General features: G+C 53.6%; 8 protein-coding genes and 1 non-coding gene across 9 annotated transcripts; 5 read left to right on the top strand and 4 right to left on the bottom strand.

The window, feature by feature from the left end:
• Position 1: 1 nt before the first annotated feature.
• BO66DRAFT_430409 (telomere-binding alpha subunit central domain protein) lies at positions 2–2,538 on the bottom strand. The gene is made up of 4 exons (XM_025650521.1): positions 2,009–2,538; positions 1,031–1,946; positions 607–973; positions 2–536 (listed from the first exon to the last, which is right to left on the bottom strand). Exons 1-4 carry the CDS (start codon positions 2,276–2,278, stop codon positions 218–220), a joined length of 1,872 nt encoding a protein of 623 aa, XP_025501460.1. The 5' UTR covers positions 2,279–2,538; the 3' UTR covers positions 2–217.
• Positions 2,539–2,659: 121 nt separating this feature from the next.
• On the top strand, positions 2,660–2,732 carry BO66DRAFT_t234. Its single transcript has one exon. It is a non-coding gene; the product is annotated as a tRNA-Thr (tRNA).
• Positions 2,733–3,157: 425 nt separating this feature from the next.
• On the top strand, positions 3,158–5,394 carry BO66DRAFT_149217 (karyopherin alpha). The gene is made up of 3 exons (XM_025642131.1): positions 3,158–3,421; positions 3,705–4,214; positions 4,276–5,394. Exons 1-3 carry the CDS (start codon positions 3,188–3,190, stop codon positions 5,185–5,187), a joined length of 1,656 nt encoding a protein of 551 aa, XP_025501459.1. The 5' UTR covers positions 3,158–3,187; the 3' UTR covers positions 5,188–5,394.
• A 1,161-nt stretch (positions 5,395–6,555) lies between these two features.
• BO66DRAFT_354298 (cohesin subunit IRR1) lies at positions 6,556–11,034 on the bottom strand. Its single transcript, XM_025644824.1, has 3 exons — positions 10,754–11,034; positions 10,113–10,667; positions 6,556–10,052 (listed from the first exon to the last, which is right to left on the bottom strand). The coding sequence occupies exons 2-3, from the start codon at positions 10,639–10,641 to the stop codon at positions 6,805–6,807; spliced, it is 3,777 nt and encodes a 1,258-aa protein (XP_025501458.1). The 5' UTR covers positions 10,642–10,667; positions 10,754–11,034; the 3' UTR covers positions 6,556–6,804.
• Positions 11,035–11,739: 705 nt separating this feature from the next.
• On the top strand, positions 11,740–13,245 carry BO66DRAFT_149177 (urease accessory protein UreD). Its single transcript, XM_025642130.1, has one exon. It carries the CDS (start codon positions 12,001–12,003, stop codon positions 13,084–13,086), a length of 1,086 nt encoding a protein of 361 aa, XP_025501457.1. The 5' UTR covers positions 11,740–12,000; the 3' UTR covers positions 13,087–13,245.
• Positions 13,246–13,251: 6 nt separating this feature from the next.
• On the bottom strand, positions 13,252–15,697 carry BO66DRAFT_393597 (uncharacterized protein). Its single transcript, XM_025647796.1, has 2 exons — positions 14,888–15,697; positions 13,252–14,827 (listed from the first exon to the last, which is right to left on the bottom strand). Exons 1-2 carry the CDS (start codon positions 15,262–15,264, stop codon positions 13,687–13,689), a joined length of 1,518 nt encoding a protein of 505 aa, XP_025501456.1. The 5' UTR covers positions 15,265–15,697; the 3' UTR covers positions 13,252–13,686.
• A 715-nt stretch (positions 15,698–16,412) lies between these two features.
• BO66DRAFT_149167 (uncharacterized protein) lies at positions 16,413–17,361 on the top strand. The gene has a single exon (XM_025642129.1). It carries the CDS (start codon positions 16,762–16,764, stop codon positions 17,239–17,241), a length of 480 nt encoding a protein of 159 aa, XP_025501455.1. The 5' UTR covers positions 16,413–16,761; the 3' UTR covers positions 17,242–17,361.
• Positions 17,362–17,584: 223 nt separating this feature from the next.
• Positions 17,585–19,129, top strand: BO66DRAFT_378766 (uncharacterized protein). Its single transcript, XM_025645809.1, has 2 exons — positions 17,585–17,700; positions 17,796–19,129. Exons 1-2 carry the CDS (start codon positions 17,663–17,665, stop codon positions 18,919–18,921), a joined length of 1,164 nt encoding a protein of 387 aa, XP_025501454.1. The 5' UTR covers positions 17,585–17,662; the 3' UTR covers positions 18,922–19,129.
• Positions 18,990–23,937, bottom strand: BO66DRAFT_393595 (putative rRNA biogenesis protein RRP5). Its single transcript, XM_025647795.1, has 2 exons — positions 19,711–23,937; positions 18,990–19,642 (listed from the first exon to the last, which is right to left on the bottom strand). Exons 1-2 carry the CDS (start codon positions 23,893–23,895, stop codon positions 19,106–19,108), a joined length of 4,722 nt encoding a protein of 1,573 aa, XP_025501453.1. The 5' UTR covers positions 23,896–23,937; the 3' UTR covers positions 18,990–19,105.
• Between the last annotated feature and the right edge of the window lie 866 nt (positions 23,938–24,803).

Genomic DNA, 24,803 nt, shown 5'->3' with positions numbered 1-24,803 from the left:
TCAGATTCATAACGTAACGTATATCCAGAATAAAGGTATTGCCCCATAGATATAACCCCCGAGGTCATCACCAGATCATACAAGATGGTTGGATGCAATAAATTAAAGACGTGAAGATCTGAAAACCCAAGCCAAACCTTGAAAATGACCTTCGATGCATGACGTTCAGGGTATAGTCAAGGTAGAAGAAGATAAAAACCGTCACCTCAAGCTCCTTTCAAGCCTCGATTGTGGTCATGAACATCGCAAACCGCCTCTCCCAGCCAAAGCAGTCCTCATGGGTACATGCCGGGGCAACATCGCCGCCGCCGTCGCCGCCGCCGTCGTAGTCGACATCGACTGTGTCAATGCAATGCCTGCACCTGACCCCATATTCCTGAATGCAGCAATTGAACGGTTGCTGAGATAATGCACCTAGATCATGTGGTGCTTCAGCGCCTTTCTCTCTGGCCGCTCGTTTAAGTTCCTCTAGATTGCCCCAGACATGGAACAATTTTTCTCGCAGATTCGCAAGGTCGACCGGATTTCTCCTGAGGCTGAGCGATGACGATTTGGCACAGCGTCAGTCGATGGGATCTGCGTAGAAGATGAACGATTGTGACTTACTCTACCGCATCAATACCGTGGAGGTACACTGCCTCGCCCCTGGAGACAAACAATCTGATTTGTTGCTTGGCTTGTCCTGCTGGGGGTGGAGGCACGCTCTCGACTAGGAGACAGAAGCGCCACTCCCAAGTCATGAAGCCGTTGTCTTCTCTGTCACTGCCTTCACTTGATGCAGCTCGGGGAACTGGGACCGAGAAGTCTTCCAGATCATGAGGGAAATAATCGACCACGCGGACTTTCGTTCGATAGCAGAAGTTCTGGAAGGGAAAGCGGTATTCGATGTTGTCCGGTGACCGGTTGGTGTGCTCTTCAGAGGCGATTATAGCTTCAAGACTCCGGGTGGGAACTGACGGGTTGCCAGCGCGTACTATTATAGATCGTTAATTTCAGCATTCCTGGAACCTGTCCCTGTAAAGTGACTGACCGTTAGGGTTTGCTTCGTAGCGACCCCGGTTGGTGACGGGCGGGGCCAGAGGCTGTTGGCCGTCCGCAAGGGCTTCCTTCTTCCGCGTCTTTGATTTGACCTTCTTGGGAGCCTTCTGGTTGTCTTCCTCAGCGGGCTTTCGTTTTCGGGGGTGCGATTCCCAGTATGCGGTTTTCCGGTCGATCAACTGCTGGGCTCGCACGTCCTTGTGAGGTTGCACGACGACCACGTTTGCCGCCAGAGGATTGGTTCGGTTGGTATGGATGGTAGCTTCCAATCTCCCATTGACGCGATTCTTTTTGATGTGGACGTTGTACAAGAGAACGATATCATCCTCCTTGACATGCTGACGGGCGTACGCTGCGTGTGGCTCCCATAATGTGACCGGGAGAGACAACTGCCCAGCGGGCCCCGTCCACTTTTTTCGAAATCGTCTCTGGTAGTTAAAGGTGTCTCCTTCGCAGCCTTCGCCGCTGCCCTCGCCATTGTCCGGCGAATAGTCGTGCAGATCTTTGTTGGAGGTGTAGTCGGTCAGGTAAAGCAAGGCCTTCTCGCTGTCATTTGGGTATATCTTGATCACTTCCCCGACCAAGTCAACGAAAGTCTGCTCTTCGATATCTTTGATCAGCGAGAATTTCTTGCGGTTGTATGACCTAGAGTTCGGCGCGGAGGTCTGAACCACATAGGAAGGTGGAGGACGGGCTTCTACCGAAGCTTTGCGAAAGTCGTGGATGCTAGCGACTTTGTCCAGCAGAGATAGGGCCTTCCTTCTCTCAACAGCATCAGGCTCAAAGGGCCGGGGGCCACAGATCGGCGAGGATCTGGCCATTGAATTCGGGTCCGAACAGAAAATGGCCCATGGGATGTCCCGATCCTGCGCGGCCACTCCCAGAGTTCCGCCTTGTAATGGCCGGACCTGCAGCGAGAATTGTGAGTATCAATTGCTTGAGGGGATAGAGCCATGAATCGACCACGAACCCATAAATTGCGCAGCAGGATTACATCATGCACTTTGACGGGTGGTAGACTATCCTCGTTATCCCTGAAGTATTTGACCTTCAACCCGTCCCACGTATGGCCATTTTCCAGGTTGGAATCTTTGATCGTGAAGGTAATGCAGGTAGAGGTGCCTCGAGACTTCCAGACGCCGGGCATCACGTCGACCACGACCCCGATGATGTTGACATTGCCAGGAGATGCGAGCGCCTTGGCAATGTCCACTAGTCTAGGAGTGAAGTTGGCCGGCATTGCGACTGGTAGTCGACATACTACGGGGGTCTGCTAGGGATACAAGAAAGTATTTCAAGCCATGAACGGTGCAGGTGTCACGGACTAGATTTCATTGATTGACCTCCACTCGACTGCCGAACTACTGCTTGAATCTTGGGCAGAAAGGGTCAAATCGATTAGAGGTATTGTGGTTGGTCAAAGCCAAGTACTGACCATCACATCAATTGAAGCCAGTAAGGATTAAGAGATTCATTTTCTGGAAGAAGCGGAAGTGTAGAAGATGAAGCTGGAAGACGATCAACTTATTTATGAGACGCGTTCCGCGGTTTAGAGCTTCCTTCCTTTTCGCGTCTTGATTTAGAGTATGTAACAAAAAAGAGCACACGCTTCCAGCAATTAGCTCGCATGGCTTAGATGGTAAAGCGCAGCACTAGTAATGCTGAGATCCTCGGTTCGAGTCCGAGTGTGAGCAATTCTTCTTTTTGCATTCTTTGCATTTTTCTCTCATGCACCGAGCTTTTTCTGCCCTGAAAAAAGATGTTTGTTTTTGCCTCTTTCTTGTGCGACCAATCAGCTCGTGCACAGCACAGCCCCTCCGCGGCAAAACCGCTTAGGCGGAAGTGGCGCTTGCAGCCCGCGGCGACCGCAAGCAGCAAATCATAAGGCATCCCGTGACTGGAGCCAATCCCACCTCCGAGCATCAACACTTTTTTCCCCTCCTTCAACTTCACTTCTTTCTTTGCGCTCACCCTCCCTCTTCTCCAAGGCTAGCTTTCCCTTGGTCTCCCTTCTTCAGAACCATCCACTCCACTGGTCTTCTGTCTATTTATCGACATAAAACCTTCCGCTTCTTTTTCTCTTCTCCTCTCTTTTAGCTAATCAGTCACCTGTGCGCTTTGTTTTCACCCCTCCTGTGTCCTAGCAACCATGGCCGAACGTTACATCCCCGAGCACCGTCGCACCCAGTTCAAGGCCCGAAACCAGTTCAAGCCTGATGAACTCCGTCGTCGCCGTGAGGAGCAGCAGGTTGAAATTCGCAAGCAGAAGAGAGAAGAGAACTTGGCCAAGAGAAGAGGTATCCAGACCCGTGATGGTGGAATTGGTGTAGGCGGCGGTGTTGCCGCTGAGAGTGATGACGAGGCCAGCGCTATCGAGAGTGAGGTATGCTTTCCATCTCGCTTTTTTTCTTTTTTCATCTTCCGCTTAAATTAGCATGTCATCACCTTTTGTTTTGTCGCTCGTGTGCTTGATTTTCTGCAAGCGGTGGCGGCGCAGCTTATTTTCCTTTTGCCAATGCGAAGCAATGAGCTTTTCACCGCTTGCCGCCAAAGTGAGCTTGAGCTGGATAGGACTTATCCCCGCGCAACATCACCTTATCCCCATCCTGGTTACTCGTTTATTCATCTTCCTTTACCGCTTTGATGGCTAACAGTTTGCCGTTTAGCTTAACGTTGAGCTCCCGGAGATGGTTAAGGGCGTCTTCTCCGAGCAGATCGACCAGCAGATCCAGGCTACTACCAAGTTCCGGAAGCTGCTTTCCAAGGAGCGCAACCCTCCTATCGAGCGCGTCATTGAGACTGGAGTCGTGAGCCGCTTCGTCGAGTTCCTTCGTTCTCCTCACACTCTTGTTCAATTCGAAGCTGCTTGGGCTTTGACCAACATTGCCTCCGGTTCCGCCCAGCAAACCCAGGTGGTCATCGAGGCTGGCGCTGTGCCCATCTTTGTCGAGCTCTTGAGCAGCCCTGAGCCCGATGTGCGGGAGCAGGCCGTCTGGGCCCTCGGTAACATTGCTGGTGACAGCCCTCAGTGCCGTGACTTTGTGCTGAACGCCGGTGCTCTCCGCCCCCTCCTTAACTTGATCAACGATGGTCGCAAGCTGAGCATGCTCCGCAACGCCACCTGGACCCTGAGCAACTTCTGCCGTGGCAAGACTCCCCAGCCTGACTGGAACACCGTATGTTTTCTCCCGCATTTAGATGAAGAAAAGCTTCGCGCTAAAACCCACATTCCAACAGATTGCCCCCGCCCTTCCCGTCCTTGCCAAGCTTATCTACATGCTTGATGACGAAGTCTTGATCGATGCCTGCTGGGCTATCTCTTACCTGTCCGATGGCGCCAACGACAAGATCCAGGCTGTCATCGAGGCTGGCATCCCCCGCCGCCTTGTCGAGCTCCTTATGCACGCCTCGACCTCTGTTCAGACCCCCGCCCTTCGGTCCGTTGGAAACATCGTGACCGGTGACGACGTCCAGACCCAGGTCATCATCAACTGCGGTGCTCTCCCCGCCCTTCTTTCCCTCCTGAGCTCCACCAAGGATGGTATTCGCAAGGAAGCTTGCTGGACCATTTCCAACATCACCGCTGGCAACTCCACCCAAATCCAGGCTGTTGTCGATGCTGGCATCATTCCTCCTCTCATCAACCTGCTCGCCAATGGCGACTTCAAGACCCGCAAGGAAGCTTGCTGGGCTATTTCCAACGCCACATCCGGTGGTCTTCAGAAGCCCGAGCAGATCCGCTACCTCGTCACCCAGGGGTGCATCAAGCCTCTGTGCGATCTCCTTGCTTGCCCTGACAACAAGATCATCCAGGTTGCGCTGGACGGCCTCGAGAACATCCTCAAGGTTGGTGACATGGACAAGGAAGCTGCTCAGGCTGGCGATGCTCGCGTCAACCGCTACGCCCTGTTCATCGAGGAGGCTGGTGGCATGGAGAAGATCCACGACTGCCAGAACAACGCCAACGAGGAGATCTACATGAAGGCGTACAACATCATCGAGAAGTACTTCTCTGATGAGGACGAGGCTGGTGATATCGATGAGGTTGCTCCTCAGCAAACACAGACCGGATTTGCCCTTGGTACGACGCAACAGCAGCCTGGCGGCTTCAACTTCGCCAACGGTGGTGGTGATTCCATGGACATGTAAAGAGCGGAGTGTCCGCACTCTTAATCTGAATCTCCAACGATCTGGTGTATTCATGTCAAGTCCATGCCTTATCGCTAGATCTGTCACACATGGCGGCTGGAGGAGGCTGCGCTGTGGACCCCAAAACCCTCCGAGTACGCGGAGGCTTTGGGACTCTGAACTCTTTCGATCGCTCTTGATTCAAGTTCTTCAAGAGTGCTTTGGGGAGAACTTGCTGCACCGCCACAAATGTCATTTTCTCATTCCAAACCACCCTTTCTTTTGCAACTCGAGGTTTCGACATTTGCGTTCCGCCGTCCCCCACCCCTCCTACTCACAATACCGTTTTGATAAGTTCACGATAAACAAGATTCACCGTCATGTACTCACCCCCCAAATTTCTTTCCTATTACCGTAGCATTCCTCATACACCGGCGCACCTGTTTCATTCTTCCCCCTTTCGGTCTCATGTTCATGTCTCTCCTGGATGGTTGTTCTTTTCTGCCCCTCGGTTGTCTTTTTGTGAGGGCTTAGAATGCGGATGTCCGTCCATCCGCCTTTGCTTTTCTGGAGAGGAAGAGTGGTATATCGCTAGCTTTGCATGGTTCCCTCTTTCCGCTGACGCAGAGGGGAAGACAGGGCGGACTGATGATCAACAGATCGCTCTCCAAGCGGTATATCTATCGTTCTATTCAGCGACGATGGCGGGGATGGTTTCCACTCTAGGTCAGAAAATGGAAAGTTTTCCCTCTTCTTAAGCGCTAGGTCCGTGTAATCATGGTTGATCTTGTAGCTTGTGCATATCTTGTGGCTTGTAGATATACCCTGATGTAGCATGTGACAGTGATATGAATGGTGTCGAAGCAGGAGCACTTTCCGTACACACGATCAATAAGATCAGGATTTGACACCTAGGTAGGTACAAAGATTACCTTATCACATCGCCTGACACCTCAACCTGACCACCTCAGACCCATTGCACCGCGTCAATAAATCCAAGTGCACTAATCCTCTCCGTAAATGTCAATATCAATCCTCGTTAGTTCAACCACTACCTCTCCAGACTCATCCACTCGTGGCATGCGGGTAGGTCATACACTGGTACTGCACATGAATCAAAAGCACACATACTAGAGACCAAGTGAAGATCTCCGAAAGAATGGCAAGTCCTACGCCCCACGCTTTAGGGGATCAATCATCCTGAATGCAGCACCAGAAGAGACCAATCCCACAGCCTGAGAACAAACCCAGCCATCTGATTCTTTTACTCGGTGCTGAATGAGAACAAAAGGAATAAACAGAGAGTACGCCGTACGGAGTATGTCCGTCCATCTAGCTTAATGCCCTACCACCAAACCTAAATGATCAAACAAAGCAAATCGAAGTAAGGACGATGATAGAAGTTACGCCTACCCTACTACACAGAACGACAGAGACAAAAAAGAACCCAGGCTTGAATAGACACGCGAAGGGGAAAAAACAAGGGAAAAAAAGGGAACACCGTGAAATTTTGCCACTTAAGTTTGTTTGCCTTGTCTCCGAAACAAGCAAGCAGATAAAATAAACAAATGGAATATGGACACACACGAAGGAGAGAGAAACAGCATATAGGAAAATCAAACTACAGTAATTAACATCTCAATCACCCATGACTTCGTCCTCGTCATCCGGCTCAGGGGAGGCCGCGTTCGCATCCTCGTCTTGATGTTGATCGACGTCAAGGTCAATGTTTCCTTCCTCGACGAGACCTCGGGCTCGGAGGTCCTCCTCGCCGTCTTCGGAGCCGTCGTCCTCGATTGCGTCCTCCTCCTCTTCCTCCTCCTCTTCGTCGTCGTCGTCGTCGTCATCATCGTCCTCGATTCGTTCAGCGGATTTGTGAGATTCTTTGCGCTGCTTGGTCGTTGGGTTGGCACCGCTGCTGCTAGCGGCGCCGCCGTGGCGAGGCTTGTCGGTCGTGGGCCGAGCGGGAGCAGCAGCGGGCTGTTTCGCCCTGGAGTGGGCAGGCGTGGCTCGTGATGCGGCGGTTCGGGGCTTGCGATCCCCGAGGAAGGCCAGGACCTCGCGGTAATTCCGACCGAGCTTGGCCTTGTGGTGAAGGAGGCGCTTCCGTAGTTGTCCCTGGTCGGAGCCTGATGCGTCCAGGATGCGGCCTACGATGGCGAGGACGATCTTTCCGGTCAGCTCGCAGAGCCGTTGCTCGGCCACGATGCTGGACCGGAGACGCTCGTCGTCGAGCGGTTGGTCGGCGTCTTCGTCTTCGTCTTCCTCCTCGTCTTCATCCACCGGTGCCTTCTGGATATCGTCATCGGACAGAGGCTCGTCGTCATCGGCGGGTTCGAGCGAGACGCGGATCTTCTTTGCATATGTCCGTTCCGCGATGCCGTGGATCTTGGTGATCAGGGCCTTGGGCTCGTCCCCGATTTCGTGGACCAGGCTTTGGGTCTGGAAAATGGTGTCTTCGTCATTGCCCACGCCGAGCCCCGCATGGCGGAGGGTGCCAAACAAAGTCTGTAGGTCTAAGAGAGTCGTGGCTGCGCAGAAGCGGATATCATCGAGACCCGAGCGACTCTTCATGATAGCAGTCAATGCTGCCACAAACATTTCGCGGCCTTTGGTCAGGGCTTCAAAGAAAGCGGTGTTAAATGATGCCTTGCCGGCATTCAGGGTCGAAACCAAGGAGTGAACCTTCCACATGAAGTAGAAAAGTAGGGTCCTGATAGCGTTGACCACCAATTCCGTTTCTGCCTTAGCTGAGTCTTCATCGTCCTCCTCTGCACGGAGTCCACGCTCGACAAGGTGCAATAAGGTGTTGAACGGCGCCTCCGCAAAGTCTTTACTCTTTCCTTTGGTCCGAGTGGACGGCATAGTTTCCAGAACGTGAGTACAGTCGATGATGCTGGCCAGATTGGAAATCCTGGTGACCGTGTTGATGAGCTCGTTGAGAGTGGCTGGAGCTATCGAGCCTCCCTCTGCAACTTCCGTTTCCCGAGATAATGTACACAGAGTATCAATCATGTTGTCCCACAGTTCTTGTACCTTGCCCTCTAGAGCCTCGCGCATGTCGTCGGAACTCTTAGCATGCAGAAATGCGACGCTGGCTTCGGCAAGAACATCCCGATCCGAGTGGGTTAGGAATTGCTTGTTAATATCATTCAGCAACGAGGTATAAGCTGTTGCATCTTTTTGAATATCTTCGATCTTGCCCAGGTCGACCAGATGCTCGAGTCTAAGAACAGCAGAGGCGGCTTCCGGTACCGAGCCGAACTTATTCAGAAGTTGCGGAATGATTTGTGCAAGACTGTGTGCGATTTCCTCCTGCAGTTCTGGAATCTTATCGGTCAAAGTCTTGACTTTCCGTCCTCGCTTATCAATGTCAGACTTGGCGATATCAAGAACGCGCAATTTAACAGCAGAGCATAGGACTTCAAGGAGAATCACTTCCTGGCCTTCTTGCATCTTATAAGCTTGTCGAACCGAGGCCGCGGCGTCATCCTCCGCGGTGTCGTCGGAAATTTGAGAATGATCGTACAGAAGATATCCAGCTAGAGATTGCCAGTGAGAGAGGTCAGTCAAGTGAGGATAGATGGCCTCTGTGGCAAGAACAAATCGAGTTTCCATGGAAGCTCCCAGAAGTGCGTCTCGCGAAGGGATCGAAGGGTCTTCTCGATGTTCTTCGCTCTCCATATTGTCGTAAGCCTGAAGTATATCGACCAGACATTTGAACTTGATCCAAGACCGTTTTGGCGATTCGAAGTCGTCTTCATCCTCTTCACCGAAGAGTTCATTGACTTCTTCGCCGAGTTCCTCCAAGGTAGAGTCGAACACGTCTTCAACATTGGCGACGAAGAAACGGCCAGCTGCCTTGCGTACCCGCGCCTCGTTATCGAAAACGAGTTTACCAACCGTGTCTATATCGGCAGGCTCAATCAGTCCAGTCTCACGGACGATGTCGAGCAGCTCAATGACCGAGGCGCGTACTGTGATATCTGCGTCGTGGGCGGCCATTTCGACCAAGCGTTGCCGCCAGCGTTCGTTGAATGCTCGTAGTCCCGCGACGTTGTCTCTGTTTCCATAAATATCGCGCAACTGGTTAACGACAACAAGGCGTGCCTGAGGAACAGGGTCCGCAAGGATCCAGCCGAAGAATCGGAGAAATTGTCCGTCGAAGAAATATTCTCGATACGTGCGTATCCACCGTCCCAAAGATATCATGCATTCGGTTCGAATGTGGGGGTCAACGTCCCGGTAGCGATGCACGAAGATGATGTCCACGCCGTCTTTCAGAGCGTCATCGATCACCTCGATCTTCTGTTCATTGTCTTCTATAGCTGACGCAATCGCATCCGCTCTTCCCTTGTTCACGTTCTTCTTCTTCCTTTCACTTTCGAGCTGCTTGCGAGATGTGGAAACCAGAGTGGTGATTTCTCGAGCGAGATCACAGAAGGCGTTCATGATTGTCATAGTAATGACGACCGCCGTATGTCTAAATGGTCGGCACCTGCTTGTGGAGAACCCGGCCATCCAGACCAGCAAATTTTCGAACAAGTTGGGATCGGTATACAGGACAGAGGAGTGATGCAGAGTCTGGATCAGAGCCATGAAAAAGCTTTCGAGGACGGGTTGGAATGACCTCAATTTCCGGGATTTCGATATGAGGGGATATTCAGTGATTCCAACCGCATCGTACCGTATCGCCAAGTCTCCCACACGGGTTGGTACGTTGTCTACGTCCTCAATATCGTGCGTATCGACATCAAGATCGGTCCCGGAGCACCTGAGCATCATATTGACCAGTTCAGTCACGGCCGCCGACTGATCCTCTTGGTATGCAGTGAGCCATTCCGCGGCAACAGTTTCCACATTGCGACCCTTCCCAAAGATCTCCGCTAGACCACACTGTTAGCAATCGCACGGCCATGCAAGATTCGAGACATTGAAACGCTTACCGTACAGCCCGCCTTGTCGAGCTGCCATGGTCAATCGCGCCTTCATCTGTTTGGGCCGCGACCGTTTCCCGTTTGTTGCGGGTCGCAGGGCCAATTGGCGGCCGATGCCATTGCCGGCAGCAGCAGCGACCTTGGGTTTCTTGGCCGATCGAGACGACTGAGACTTATTCGACTTGGATTTGGATGACCCGGAGGTCTGCTTTTTCGAAGATGCCTTGCGCGCGGCGCGCTTCTGCTCTCTCAGTTCTTCCTCGTCGGGCTCTTCGTCGGCGGATTCGATGTCGTCGGATTCCGACGCGTGGTCCTCACTCTGTTCGCCTTCCTCGCCTTCATCGTTGCTGTCGCCGGTCGCGGCACGCTTGCGTTTCGCACCGCTGGGGGTCGCGCCGTTGCTGGCGCTGTAGCTTTGTGAATAGAGTTCGGGTCTGCGCGTCACGCGGCCAGATTTTCTCCGATCGGTCGAAGGGGAGGCGTCGCTCTGGGTGGCCGGCTCGGGCTGAGGCGTTGAGAGGGGCGACTCGGTCTCCATTCTGGTCAGACTCGAAGATTAATTCACTATAGTTTGAATACGCATGGTCAGTCAGATTGAAAGAGATGAATACGCCGAGGCTGAGTAGCTGGCGCAAGGTAGTAGAGCGTACTGGGTTGTTGACTGGATAGACGCTAGATCGGCACGGAATCGGGGAACGCGATGTTGGGCTTCTGCACCGGATTGCGCGCGCGTGTGTTTGGTTGGCACTGCGGGTGGGCGGACAAGGCGGAAACGGAATACTAGGTAAGCAGTAGGGGAAATTGGCAGAGAGGCACGGGGATAATCAATTGGAGGGCGTGTGCGTTTCGTAAGTGGGCTTGAGTTAAACGTAGCGGAGAATAAGAACTGAAGAAGGGGGGAGGAGGGGAAAGGGTGGTGAGTGAAGGAGTGAGGGGGATGGAAAGCAAGCGATGCTGCAGTGTTGCTGTCGCTGCTATGTTAAGTTACGTTACTGAGAACTGAGTACTGAGGGAGTCCCTCCGTTGACGGAACAGGCGACAGACACTACCAGTACAGAGACGCGCTGGCCGAGTTTGGGTGCCTGGGATTTAATGCCTGAGGCATGACGGGGTTACTGATTCGTGCAAGTCACGGGATCTCGTGTTAAGGCGGTAAGAATTGGCAGAATAATTAACCAGATCACCTGACTAACTAACTGACATGACTCAAAGAGGAAAGTGCGGAGTTGGTGATATTTATGCCGTAATGAAAACATGGGCTGTGCCTCACTCGGTCTTTTGTTGCTCCAGTCAACGCCATTCAACTCCATTCAAACTCCATCCCCTCTCCTTTCATTCACTCGCTTCCGGAGAGCCAAGAAGGACCAGACTGTGAATCATTGAATCCGCGTTCACGGGGTCAAGTGAACCCCGCTTCTGCCTGAGGATTCGCAGTCATTCACGCCCATCAAACTTCAGTAAAACTGGGGACTCCTGCGTCGATAGTGCGATCTGCCGGATCTCTTTCGTCAACAAAGGCCACAAGCTCCATCGATGGTTGCAAAATCAATGCAGGGCCAAGGGATTTAGAGCGTTTGACGACCAACTCACCCATTTCATGACGCCATCCCCCTGGTCGTCTGGAATTGCTTTTTGAGATTGATCCAAAAATAAAAAGAGCATTGCTGGGGAAGGGAAGAGAGACGATGTTGTTAAAAGCCGACGGATCGACGACCCTCTCTTTTCTTTCTTCTCGAGTATTTCTTCCTAAATCCTCGTTCTTCTAGCCTCTTCCCGCTTGTCCACCCCCGGGAGCTTTCCCCGCAATAAAAAAAAAACGTCAAGAAAACACATTCTTCCCTGAAACATCCTTTCCCCCGCTGCCGCTGCCGCTGCCGCACCCCCCACTGCCACCAGCATGCCAATGAAATCCCCCTTTGAGTCGTGCATAGCGAAGCCAGGAGAGGGCAAAGTTGTCCTCTCCCTGCTGCCACCTTCGAATCCAACCCTGACAACCCTGACCTACAAATACCCCCTCAAACTCCTCACCCGTACCCCGGGTTTCGTCCCCAAGTCCTCGGCGCTCACCTGTCCCTCGCAACCCGTGCACCTCTACCTCCTGACCTACGGCGGCGGTCTTCTGCCCGGTGACAAGATCAATGTCTCGATTACGCTCGATCCGCGGACCCGAATGGTGGTGACCACCCCGCAAGGGAGCACCAAGATTTTCAAGACCGAGCCCAACGCCAGCGTCAAGGGCCAACGCGGCACTCCCAAACACATTCTTTCCGACAAGAGCAGTCAACACCTCACCGTTCACGTTGGCCAAGAGGCCGCCCTCTGTTACCTCCCAGACCCCGCCGTGCCCTACAAGGACAGCCGTTACGAGCAGGTGCAAACATTCACCATCGATGGCCCCACCTCCAGCAAAGACCCTCACCGCAGTAGCCTGTGTATTCTGGACTGGGTGACGCAGGGCCGTGCCTCGCGCGGAGAGAACTGGGATTTTCATCTTTGGCGCGGCAAGAACGAGGTCTGGACGACTGACGAGTCGGGCAAGAAGAAGCTTCTCCTTCGCGACTCGCTCATCCTGGACCGCGAACTCGACGAGGATCAGCTGGCTCAAGACCCCGAGCTCCTGGCGCAGTCGAATCTGATCCGGGAACGAACGTATCCGCACGGTGTTGTGGGGACATTGATCCTCTACGGTCCCGTATTCGAGAACCTGGCCAATTTCTTCATGAACCGGTTCACCTCCCTGCCGCGCATTGGGGCCCGCAATTGGTCCTCCCCAACTGTGTGCAGTGGCTCGGCCGCGACAGAGCCCGCCCCCAACTTTGACTCCCAGGTGACCTTCACAGCGGCTCGGGTCCGCGCCGGGTTCGTGCTAGTGAAGTTCGGCGCGCCGGACTTCGCCGCGGCCAAGGACTGGTTAGGTGCAATCCTCAGGGAGGAAGGCACGGTCTACACGGAGTTTGGCGAGGAGGCATTATTCTGCTTGTGAGCATTTTTTGTGTGTTCCAGCCTCCCAGAAAAAAAAGCGTTTTTCTTTGTGTTTGTTTACCCCATGACCCACGAGCTGGTCAAATGATACCCAAATTGTTACCTGTCACCCAGGTTTCTCCATAGCTAGCACAATTTCAAGCAAGGAATTTGGTTTGCCAAAAGCTGAAGACTGATACCTCTATCGAAGATTCTGTTCTCTCTTGTCTCTGTCTTTCTAGGAGGTCAAAAAGAAGCACAAAAGCAACCTAGTCTAGAACGAAAAACCAACATGCCTCCGCCCACGCATGAACAATAGCGTCGCGGTAAATCCGAGCCTGTCAAGAAGCAATCCATATCAAGACCAGCGTAGCATCTCGTAGTCATAAAACAAAGCGCAACGTAAAAGAACCCAAGACAAACAATCAATGGGCCCATCGCCAAAAAGATAAAGGGTATCACCATAAGAAATCTCATCATAAGAAAGCCACGCCAAGCCGCGAGAAAAAATAACCCCCCCTAAAAAAAACGCCTTCTATCGAATTTCATCTTCACATAGCTCAGACCCTTCCCTTGCATCTCCAAAGGAAACAGAAAAGTTTACCTAGTATGTGACTACTAACTAGCTCCACAGATCGGACAACTTGGGCCTCCAATCCTGCCGGGTCGCGCTCTGCAGATCATCGACATTCAGGATATCGACGCCCTCCTGCACCAGGACGGCCCAGAGATGGTTGCGGAGGCTGCGCGGCCAGCTCGGCAGGCCCCAGTACCGGACCCTGAGGCCGCGGCGGTGAGCGGCGCGGATCTGCGCCCGGATGCGGTCGATCTGCTGATCCGAGAGCCGGAAGGCGCGCGGGGAGCCGATGGACTTCTTGAAGGAGACCGAGGCGTAGTAGCTGTTGGTCCAGTCGAAGGACTCGGACTGCGGCGTGACGCCTGAGAGGCCCTGACCGACATTCTCCGCCGGCGTGGTCGGGTTGTCGGTTTCGTCATCGCGGACGGTGATCGCGGGGGCGGCGGCCAGGTCTTGAGGGAGCTGGTCGTGCGATTGTTGCTCACTTGGCGAAGCGGCGTCCGTGGCTCCCTCCGCTGCGTTCTCGGTGAGTAGGTTGAGCGGCGCATCGAAGAAGATGTCCCGGTAGGTGGTATTGGCGGTGACGAGACTGAAGGGGGTGTTGCCCGTGCCGACGACGGTGAGCGGGCCGGGGATGAGGGCGGTGCCGTTGAAGTAGGTGAGGTAGCCGCGCTCACGCAGCGGATTCAGCTGGGCGGCGACTTGGTTCCAGGTGTCCTGGCCGTCGGTCTTGATGTCGATCAGCAGCACCAGGGTCTGGGCGGGGTCGGTGTCGAAGACGCCCTGGAGGGGGCGTTGGCGGTGGGGGTGGAACTCGGTGAGCGGGTTCTGCTGTTCGAGGACCCGGAGCAGGGGGTCGATGTACAGACTGCGCAGGGTGCGCTTGGGAGTCAGCGCTGAGGTGGTGTGGCCCACGTAGAGCTCCTCGTCGAACAGCCAGACATCGGCCTCGACGCCGATGCAGCCGGCCTGGATGGCGGAGAATAACGGCACGGGACGCCAGTAGTCGTTGTGCGAGTGGCAGGCCACGGGGATGATGTCACGGGAGGCATCGGTGGGCCAGTGGGACAGGTCGATGGACTGGGTTGTGCTGTGCGATTGCCACCGCTCGGTTGCACGGTCGAGTTCGCTGGGGAAAAATGCGATAACTATGCCGCAGGCGATGGAGATAAATTGCACAATGCCTCTGTTTGGCGGTGAATGAGTTCAGGTGTTCGTTCGCATTTGGAGTGAGGAATTGGCTTACAGCATGATCAAGAAACCGGCGATCGGGTAAAGCAGACAGCGAAGCAGCAATCTGGGCTTGGGGAATTGTCGCACGGATGAATTGTGATAAAGAGTGGCGGAGGAAGAAGAGGCGGAGGAGGACGAGCCAAGCAGAGGACGAGCTGCCTCGGCCCGTTTATCGCGAGGTGCAACAATCAAGCCGGCGATAAGACCCAGTCCCCGCATCCACAAAGACGGTGGATGGTGGTCTTTGCGACGGAATCCCTGGGATCGCTCAGGGTCGGCCTCGGGATCGAATTCGCTGATTGCGATGCTGGAGCTCTTGGTGTCCGTGTGGAAATCGCTCACCCAAGGATGGTGGTCCATCTGCTGGTAGCGCTCGGCGGGGGTCAACATCGGAGGTGGTGATGGTGAGGAACAGAAAGAATGCGGGGAAGGCGAGGGCAGATCAGCCAAGTAACAGTAGAGGTGTAGAGATACAAGAGTAAATCGCAAGGAGTTGTATCTCTTGCTAGCCTGCCTCCCTGTCCTGTAGACAGGAAGGTGGTGATGGTGGTTGTGTTGTAGGAAAAGAAGTGTAGTTGTGGTGGGCAGGGAAGGAGGGAGTAGAAGAGTTCAAGGTTGAAAGTCAAGACTGCAAGTGAAAGTAGTTATGCAATGCAGTGAGCAAGAGTCAGTCAGACAGTCAGCCAGTCCGAGTCATTCACGCCTCATCATACCCTTCTCTACACCCACAAGCAGCAGAGATGCAACAAGAGCAGATCATGAGGTTTAGTTATCCTGTTCTCTTCAATTTAAAGAAAGGCGTTCTGCGTCTTCACGGCTAAATCGGACAGCCCATGTGCTGGGAGTGAGGTTGTCATTGGAGGAGGAGGAGGAGGAGGAGGAGGAGGAGGAGGAGGCCAAACTCTGATTTACTGGACATGCACAGTCCGGTAAACTGGAACTGTAAAAAGAACTCCGCTAATCGGACCCAGACCCTGAAGGAGGTGGTCCGATTGATTGGATCCAGCGTGTAAACTATTCGAGTACTGTACATGGGTGAGTATCTTCATGTTGTGCCAGTCCTCTCCACTAGACAACAGCATGGTCTTTCTCATCCTCGTGCAATTCTGCTGCCTATATTGAACCATAAAGAAAAACCAAAAAGTCCAAAAAAAAAGAACCAAAAAATCAGCAAAGGTTGAACCCTGAGACACACGCCCCCGGCCTCTCTTTCTCTCTCCGCGCTGCATGATCTTCTCCAACCTACCACTCACCACTCACCGACCATTCACACTCACTCTCCAACCCCTCGGGCAATAAACCCCAAAATTCATACACAGAAAAGAAAAAAAAGCCCCCGAGCCAAAAGCAGTTACCTGCGCAAAAAGGACGCTAGGAAAAGAAGGGCCATCACATGAACACACTCAGGGACGGCCTTAAAGAGTCTGGAATCCCGACTTTGCCTCGATCGGGGATTTAGGGCTACTGGACGGTGGACTTCAACTTGTCAAGTCTCAGCCCGTCAGCGGTAGTGAATCTCAGTGCTTACACTAAATAACCTTTCTCTTAGTTTTCCTGCCAATCACTGCATGGGCCCTGAGGATGGCGACATTCATATAGTTGAGTTACTCTCAGCAAGTGCCCTCCCGCTAAAGTAGTTCAATGCTCTCCGTATACGGGCGTGGTACACCACCAGCACCACCACCACCACCAGGGTTCCAGGGACGCTAACGATACCCTTATTTTGCCCTCAGGATAGTAGCAGAGTGCTGCTGCCTATCCACCTTTCCATTCATCAATTGTGGGGGCGCATTGAGGGGTTTGTGTTTACCAGTAAGACCAGTAAGTCATCCCGGTCTCCCGACGGCATCGTGGCACTGGACAGAGAACGAGAACGAGGATGGGAAAATGTCCGAGACTCGCCCCGATGGAGTTGGAGGGCATACCCTCCCCCGCCCTTGCATGAATCTCCCAACCCTACGAGGAAAACAACCAACAAGCCTTTCTTTGCAAGGGTTTACATCCAGATGTCATTCATCTCGGACATTCCGATTTGAGGAGAAGCCGGCTAAGACTCAGCAGGGCTGGGGATTGTCCCCCGTCATGGGGGGTTTGGGGTTTTGGAAATTGCTAGTGTCGTCTTGTCGGAGCCGATCTTTTGTGAGATGCTCTGCGAACATGCAATTGTGGGTAGGACTGCTTAGGCAACAGCATGAGCTTGAATTGGGGAGCCTGGGAGCGTTGCATCTCCAGAAATCTGGACCGGGATACTTGTCGGACGAGGCAAGTCAAGCCGAGTGTCGCTACTTGGAGAGAAAGATGAACTTTAGACACCTTTCCATAGCTCACTTCATTGAGATGGACTGTAATACAGAAGAAAATGAATAGGTGGGTTGGTCTAATCCGCAGGCTAAGTGTTTACCGCATTCGGCAAGCATGAGGCCGTTCCAAGCACAATACCAGAACACAGAGTCTACAACCATAGTTATCGCTTTATCCTGCCTCAGATGCTCAGTATGTAGCTGAAACTCTTAGATACAAATCCTTTAAACAAATGATCTTATCCAACTGAAACCAGACGATACTCTAGAGATGTAACAACACCTAGCAAGTACAACAAGTGGATGATGATCTCTTATCATCTCCCACGGCGATAAGATACGCCGCGCTCCTCCTCCTCCGCCCGCAAAGGTAAAAAAAAGTTTCGTCCCATCTCATTTCCCCGATCCGACTCCGATTCCTCTCTCCACCACCAACAACCAACCACCACCAAACCAATCCCCTCGGATTAGATCAACCACACATCAAAATGCCTCACAAACACAAACGCAGACAAAAAGACGCCGAGTAAGTCCTCACCAATAAGCTCCCACCCACCCCAAATCACAACAACAACAACAACCACAACCCCCCAACCCCAGGACTAACGCCGTCAAAAACAGCACATACGACCTCCCCCCCACGCGAATCGCCAAATCCCTCCCCGTCCGCGACCCGGCCAGCGCTACCACCAAAACCGCCAAAACCGGGGGACCCAAGAACCACAACCGCAAGAAACCCGGCGGTGCCCCGCGCAAAGAGCAGCCCCAGAAGGCCACCAAGCCGACTCCCAAAAACGCCGCCGCGGCGCTGGCGGCCACCTCCCGCGCCAAATCCGCCTTCGATGACGATGACACCCCGCGCGCGTTCCGGCGCTTAATGCAGCGGCAGCAATCACAGGCGGCGGCTGCTGCTGCCGCCAAGAGGAATAATAATCATGGGGATAGTGATGATGATGATGATGACGACGACGGGGAGGACGTTGTTCCGACTAGCAAGAGTAATAAGAAGCGGAAGCGCGGCGAGGGGGATGCCGGTGGTAACGCCCAGAAAAATAAGAAGAAGATGGCCACGGCAACGGCAACGGCAACAGCGCCGGAAGCTGGGTCGACGGATGCGATGGTGGTAGCAGCACCGAAGATTATGCCGGGGGAGAAGTTGTCGGATTTCGCGGCGCGTGTGAACCGGGAGATGCCGCTGTCTGCGATGAAGCGCTCGAATAAGCCCGCGGCGGCGGAGCTGGCGAATATCCGCGAGCATAAGGTCACGAAGCATGAGAAGCATCTGCTGCGGCTGCAGGCCATGTGGCGGAAGGAGGAGGCGGAGATTGTGGAGAAGGAGCGGGCGCAGCGCGAGGAGCGCGAGGAGGAGATGGACGAGCAGTTGCAGCTGTGGAAGACGTGGGAGGCCGAGGCCGGCAAGCGCAAGGCCAAGAAGAAGGGGTCCGGGAATAAGAAGCGGAAGGATGGCACGGCAGATACGGTCGATGATGATCCGGATCCGTGGGCCAAGTTGAACAAGCGCGAGCGCGTGAATAAACCGCTCAATCCCCTGGATGTCGTGCAGGCGCCGCCGCAGCTGACCAAGCCCAGGGAGGTCTTCAAGATCCGCGGCGGTGCCCGGGTGGATGTCGCCAACGTGCCGGCGGCGGTGGGCAGTCTGAGGCGCCGTGAGGAGTTGGCGACGGAGAGACGCAATATCGTCGAGGAATATAGACGGTTGATGGCCGAGAAGAGGAAGGCAGCCTGAGTGATCGGCTTGGAATTACTACCATTTTCTACTTGGGAGCGGAATTTTGGTCGGCGTGTGAGGAGTGAAAAGACAATATCCTTATTGCAAAAAATGGCTTTTTATGTATATACAAAAGAATTCCTTAATGTCCCGTAACCCCTGGATAATACCCGCCTTACATGTGCTGTACCTAGTACTGGCTTTACTCCTGCTGCACGGCCTTGATGTACTCCGCGGCCTTGGCCTTGACATCTTCGACCATCTTGTCGTTACCAAGCTTCTCCTCAAACGCCAGCCACTTCTTGAAGAAAAAGCGCGCCTGCTTCGGGCGAACCTTCTTGCTAGCCTCGATGGCCGGGCCGCCCTTCTTGTTATCCCGGATGCCGAGCACCCGCTCGAACAAGCGGCGCACCTGCTCAGCGTCGCCGTTCTTGATCTCCAGATCCAGAAGGATGTTCCACAAGTCGACGCGCTTGGGGAACGAAGACAGAAGGCCCTCGAACACGGTGCGTCCGCGCTCGACGTCGCCGTTCTCGGACCGGAACTCGATCTGCGCGAACTTGGAGGTCGTCTCCACGTGGGTGGTGGAGGGCAGTGACTGCAGGGCGCGGGGAAGCAGGGCGCGGCCACGCTCGGGATCAGCCATGGTGTCGAACAGGAAGCTGGCGTAGTTGACATAGAACTTCGAGGACGCGAAGACCTTCTTCTTGAGGGCAGTCTGGAAGAGCTCGTCCGCTTTCTGTAAATCGGGGGTCATTAGCAAAATGTGGCAAACCAAGATCATCTTCGAAGGATATATATACTAACCTCGTTCTTCCCGGACTGGATGTAGATGCTGATCAACCGTTCATAGACCTCCTGAGTGTCGTTGTATTGACAGGCGCGCTTGAAGACCTCCTCCAAGGAGTCCTCAGTGCCGTAGGTGTTCTCCAAGTTCAGCATTGCAACCCAGATGTTCAACTTCTCGGCATCTTGTCCAATGGTGATGGTGCGGAGGGCACGCTCGGCGATCTCCTTGGCCTTCTCTACCTCACCCAACTCCAATTGGAAGGCCATGTACTGCAGCCAAAGAACCGAAGAATCAGGCTCACCAAGGAGCAATCGCTCGTAGTCGGCCACAGACTGAGGTCCATTGGCATCCAAATCGCCGGTTCGGTCAACTTGAATCTCAGGCTTGCGGTTCTTCTTCTTCTTAGGGCGAGACTCAGCATCTGAGTCGGAATCGGACTCCACCGCTTCCTCCGTGTCCTTGGAGTTGCCGTTCCAGTCGAAGGCGTTTGCACCGAGTCCTCCTTGTTGAGCGGAAGGTGCTTCATCCATGGACTCATCCTCGCTCTCGCTTCCACTGTCCTCATCATCGTCGACATCAACTCCACCCATGGACACATCGCTGTCCTCATCACTGTCCTCGACATCAACTCCACCGAAGCCATCGAGGCTGACGCCTTCCGACTCGTCGCCGTCCTCTTCGCTGTCTTCATCTTCATCTTCATCCTCGTCGTTGAAGTATGAAGCCTTAAGGCTGAAAGAGACCTTTTCTTGCTTACGGTCAATCTTCAAGATGACCGCCTTGACAGCGTCACCCTCCTCGTAGAGAGTGCGAGCATCATCAACACGCTTATCGGCCATTTCACTGCGGTGGCAAAGACCACTAATGTTGGCGGAGCCGTCAATGACGATGAAAGCACCGAAATCTTGCACCTTGCGGATCTTTCCGGTGACGACCTGACCAGGCTTAAGGTCGTGGAGGGTGAGCGGGGCCTTGTAGTTGGGATCCAAGACCGACTCTTTCAAGCTCATCTGCAGCTTGCCTTGCTCGGCATCGGCCACAGTAACACGACCCTTGACCAGTTGATCGTTCTGGAAGGAATCCTTCCACTCCTTGAGATAGGAGTCCGAGAGGTCAGAGACACGGACGTAGGCAGTGACACCATGGCCAACAGTCACGAAGAGACCGTTATCGGCGACTCTGCGGATGAAGCCACGGACCACATCGTTGACGGCGAGGTCTTTGATGGAAGTGATCTCCTTGTCCTGCACGGGTAGACCCGAGCTGAGAACCTTCGATGGGCGCGTTGAAAGGGAAATCTTCTTCTTGGCCTTATCGACGCTCACGACATAGGCACGCAGAACCTCGTTCTTCTGGTAGACGGTAGGGTTGGCCTTCGTGTAGTCATCTGCCATGTCAATCAAATCAACCGCACCGACGATCGAGTCGCTGAGTTGCAGGATGACCTGTCTCTCGGTCACTTTGGTGACCCTACCGGGCAGAATCATACCAGTCGAAATGTCATCGAATGAGAGCTTATCAGAACGCTGTCTAGCAGACAGGTCAAGACGACCCTTCTCAGCGTCGACTGCCGTGACATGCACCTTGACGGCAGAGCCAATAGGATAATGCTTGTCAACGTCAGCCAGAAGGGAGAGATCATCCGAAGCATCCATGAGGCGCAGTCTTCCACGGACATTGGGAGACAGGTTGATCCAAAGGCAGTTGTCCGCGACGTTGTTGACAAAGCCCACCCAAGACGAGCCATTCTGGACCTGCTCCAAGTTGAGCGGGGTGGGGTTGCTGGCCTTCAAGAAGCTTGGCTTGATGGAAAGTTCGAAGACGGGGAACTTTCCGGTACGGTGGCTGATGGGAAGGAATTTGTGATTGCGAGCATCGTGGACTCCCAAGATCCTGGCCTCAATCTCCTGCTTAGGTCGGAAGGAACGAAGAGGCTGTTTGCGGTCGTTGATATCCTCCCACTTGTCGAATACTTCAGAAACGTCAATCCGACCCTGAATGTTATCGGCGAGCTGAACGTTGACTTGAGTTGCGCGGACGGAAACGACCTTGCACTTGACGATTCTTCCGAAGGTGAAGTCAGACATCGAGGTGATGCTCTCATCGATAGCATTGGTAACTGCATCGTTGGTAGGAGCGGGCTTGGCGGCGGGCTTCTTAGCGCCAGCGCGGGTAGCTTCAGAGGGCTTCATGCTCAAGATGAATCGCTTGAAATCAGCGTCGAGCGAGTGGACCGTCGCAGTGACAACTTGTGACCTAACCATATCGTAGCTGGGCTTGTTCACGTTCTCATCGGCGATGAGACGCTTGGGAACGAGACCAATCAGACCACCCATGAACTCGACGAACAAACCAGTCTGGGCGATGTTGCGGACAAAGCCAGTGACCTCAGCGCCCTCCTTGAGATCTTCAAAGGAACCAGGCATGGAACCTTGCTTGACAGCTTTCTTGAGGGATTGTCTGCCGGAAACCTTGATGAGCCTATGGGCCCGTTGGATGTCGAGAACAAGGAGCTCGTTAAGCTTTTGACCGACGCGGATCTTCGAAAGAGTCGAAGCCTGCTTCGAGGGAGAACCGTCGATAACATGTTCAAGGTTAAGTCTAGCCACAAGGCCGTACTCGTCCAGTTTGAGGAGCATATCATCGCTGGACTTCTCGAACACGGTACCCGAAACGAGCAAGCCAGGGTGGATCTTCTCGAAGGCCTCCTTGTAGGTTTCGGTGAAAGTCGAAGGATCTTTGCAAGACACCACGAGTTTCTCAAGCGAGGCGTCCACACTGAGTGCATGCACGTTGACAACCTGACCTTGTCTGAAGTGCTGCGACGGATCTCTGATGTAAGCCTCACTCATCTCCGAGACAGGAAGGAAACCGCGGATGGTACCATAGAACTGAACCACTGCACCATGAGACTTGATGCTGACAATAGTACCTGGAGACTGCGATCCAGGGGTAATGTCTTTGTAGTCCTTCCAGATAGCGGACTCGCTGTTCAGGAGACTCTTCTTCAGAGTCAGACGAATCTGGCGCTTCTCCAGGTTGACCGAGAGAATCCTGGCCGAGACCGTCATACCCTCACGGAACTTCTTCTCAGGAAATTGAAGAAGAGTATCAGCAAAGTGCATGGAAGGCACAAGACCGGTGATCCCGTCAGCCAGGACGACGATAAGACCATCAAGGCCGTTTGCTCCAATCAAAAGCTTCTCAATCGTTCCTTTGACAACCGCTCCCACTGTCACATCCTCGAGGCGGAGGAATGGCTGATCGATAATCTTCCTCTCGAAAGACAGCAGGTAGAGGTTGTCGATGTGGCTGTAGCCAACAACTCTGGCTTCGTGTACGGTGTTCAAGCTGAAGGGGCCATGCTCAGCCGAAATATTTTCCACTTGGCCATCGGCCAATCTCGAGACGTGGACGAAACCAATGTGCTTCGTAGATCCGATTTGGACGTAGACACCCATTCCAGGGTCGACTTGAATGACTTTAGCCTCGGGCAAAATGGCAGAGATAGCAGGTGCATCGTTGGAGGAGCCCGGTCCATGGCTGTCGGACGCGAATTTGGCGACATGGTCGAGCAATGTGAATCCGACCTTGAAAGGCTCAGAGGCGGGGAAAGTACAGACCAAGCGAGCCTTGATCTTCGCACCCGTTTGGTACTTCTTGACCAGGTCCTCCTTTCCTGTATTGGCCCCAGATTGAACAAAGTCCACGGTGGCATCCAACATGCCCATAATCTTTCCAACCATTCCAGTCGATGTCACCTCCGTCAACAGGATCTCCGCTGCGGTACCGGGGAGGAAAGAGCTGATCGTAGGGGCATTGCTGAGATAGTGCGACTTCTTGATGGACCCAGCGGACTGAAGGTTTGCCGAGAGTTTGATGACACTACCGTTGGCATTCTGACCAGTCACCATACACAGAAACACGGAACCTTCCTTGATGGTCGAAGAGTCCGTCTTGGGGTCGATTTCCTTCGATGACATGAATCCCTTGACCTCAGCACCTTCAATACCCAGGTCCATAACCAAACCGTGATCCTCCACGCTGACAACCGAAGCTTGAACTGCAGCGTTCATAATGAGGTCTGACTTCGAAAGGCCGGAGTTGGCCTGTCGGGGGTCGACGGAAAGCTCAATGCGGCGCCGGGTCTTGGGATTGGCGTCAGCCGCATTACTTCCAACGGAGACAACGTTTGCCCGCATATATTGTCCCAGGTAGAAGTAATTGTGGAGATCCAGGGAGTCTTCTTCCTCATCTTCGCCATCCTCGTCGTCGCTGCCGTCCTCCTTGAGGAGTTTCTCAATCTTCTCCTCCAGTAGTCGCGACACGGAGGTTAGGGGCACATAACCGGTAAGGTTGTTGGGCAAGGACAGTCCGATGTTGTGAGCGCTGATACTTGAAACTTGGCCGAGGACCATGCTGCCGGGAACAAGTCGCTGATTTTTGTAAGCGCACAGAATTCTCAGACTGACGACCAGACTTGCTTACCTTGAAATTAAGACCCTCAATCCGAATGCCCTTCTCTTGCGCATCCTTCTCCGTTTGCTTTTTTCCCTTAACCTTCTTCTTGCGGGAAGCCTGACCAGCCGTCGCAGCGGTCTCGCCAGCGTCTTCCATATCTGTATCCTCCTCGAATTCTCCACCCTCGAATTTGCTGGAAGAGGGCTTAGCACCTTTTTGTTCGAATAGGACGTCTTTCGTGGCTTGAATTTGAATCTGCTTCCGTTCGAGAGGCGTCAAAACGCTTCCACCACCACGTGGGAAAGACGGCTCGTCGTCGCGCAGCACTGAAAGCTCGGAAGCCTTCGGCGCATCCGACTTGGGCTTACTGTCGTCAGAGGCATTCTTCTGTTTCTTTTCTGACTTGCGATCGTCTGCGCCAACTCTTACGCGCTTCTGAGGTTGGCGGGCAGATACCTCCTCTGCGGCATTACCCTTGCGCTTGATGGGAGCCATAGTGAATGAATTGAAAAAAAAGACTAGACGAGCTGCTCCAAAGCTCCCAGTCCAAGTAGTTTGACCGGCGGACTTCGAGACGAAAAATTAAAAAATTTAGACGGAAAAGCCGATGGACGGAGAGACCGCCTGCCGCATTGGGGCAGTCCTCCCA

The sequence above is a fragment of the Aspergillus aculeatinus genome, assembly GCF_003184765.1.
Source record: "Aspergillus aculeatinus CBS 121060 unplaced genomic scaffold BO66scaffold_40, whole genome shotgun sequence".
NCBI classification, from domain to species: domain Eukaryota; kingdom Fungi; phylum Ascomycota; class Eurotiomycetes; order Eurotiales; family Aspergillaceae; genus Aspergillus; species Aspergillus aculeatinus.
This window is presented reverse-complemented; position numbering and strand designations above follow the sequence as displayed.

What these genes read in the sequence shown, in the direction of transcription:
- BO66DRAFT_149177 (XM_025642130.1), top strand. Translation starts at nt 12,001, where the DNA reads ATGCCAATGAAATCCCCCTTTGAGTCGTGCATAGCGAAGCCAGGAGAG.
- BO66DRAFT_378766 (XM_025645809.1), top strand. Translation starts at nt 17,663, where the DNA reads ATGCCTCACAAACACAAACGCAGACAAAAAGACGCCGA. An exon ending in CGCAGACAAAAAGACGCCGA is followed by an intron (nt 17,701 to 17,795) that starts GTAAGTCCTCAC and finishes CGTCAAAAACAG; the next exon opens with CACATACGACCTCCCCCCCA.
- BO66DRAFT_149167 (XM_025642129.1), top strand. Translation starts at nt 16,762, where the DNA reads ATGTCCGAGACTCGCCCCGATGGAGTTGGAGGGCATACCCTCCCCCGC.
- BO66DRAFT_149217 (XM_025642131.1), top strand. Translation starts at nt 3,188, where the DNA reads ATGGCCGAACGTTACATCCCCGAGCACCGTCGCACCCAGTTCAAGGCC. An exon ending in CCAGCGCTATCGAGAGTGAG is followed by an intron (nt 3,422 to 3,704) that starts GTATGCTTTCCA and finishes TTTGCCGTTTAG; the next exon opens with CTTAACGTTGAGCTCCCGGA. An exon ending in CCCAGCCTGACTGGAACACC is followed by an intron (nt 4,215 to 4,275) that starts GTATGTTTTCTC and finishes ACATTCCAACAG; the next exon opens with ATTGCCCCCGCCCTTCCCGT.
- BO66DRAFT_393597 (XM_025647796.1), bottom strand. Translation starts at nt 15,264, where the DNA reads ATGTTGACCCCCGCCGAGCGCTACCAGCAGATGGACCACCATCCTTGG. An exon ending in GCCGGTTTCTTGATCATGCT is followed by an intron (nt 14,828 to 14,887) that starts GTAAGCCAATTC and finishes ACCGCCAAACAG; the next exon opens with AGGCATTGTGCAATTTATCT.
- BO66DRAFT_393595 (XM_025647795.1), bottom strand. Translation starts at nt 23,895, where the DNA reads ATGCGGGCAAACGTTGTCTCCGTTGGAAGTAATGCGGCTGACGCCAAT. An exon ending in TCCAGTCCGGGAAGAACGAG is followed by an intron (nt 19,643 to 19,710) that starts GTTAGTATATAT and finishes CCCGATTTACAG; the next exon opens with AAAGCGGACGAGCTCTTCCA.
- BO66DRAFT_430409 (XM_025650521.1), bottom strand. Translation starts at nt 2,278, where the DNA reads ATGCCGGCCAACTTCACTCCTAGACTAGTGGACATTGCCAAGGCGCTC. An exon ending in TCCTGCTGCGCAATTTATGG is followed by an intron (nt 1,947 to 2,008) that starts GTTCGTGGTCGA and finishes TTCTCGCTGCAG; the next exon opens with GTCCGGCCATTACAAGGCGG. An exon ending in CACGGTATTGATGCGGTAGA is followed by an intron (nt 537 to 606) that starts GTAAGTCACAAT and finishes GTCATCGCTCAG; the next exon opens with CCTCAGGAGAAATCCGGTCG.
- BO66DRAFT_354298 (XM_025644824.1), bottom strand. Translation starts at nt 10,641, where the DNA reads ATGGAGACCGAGTCGCCCCTCTCAACGCCTCAGCCCGAGCCGGCCACC. An exon ending in TCGACAAGGCGGGCTGTACG is followed by an intron (nt 10,053 to 10,112) that starts GTAAGCGTTTCA and finishes AGTGTGGTCTAG; the next exon opens with CGGAGATCTTTGGGAAGGGT.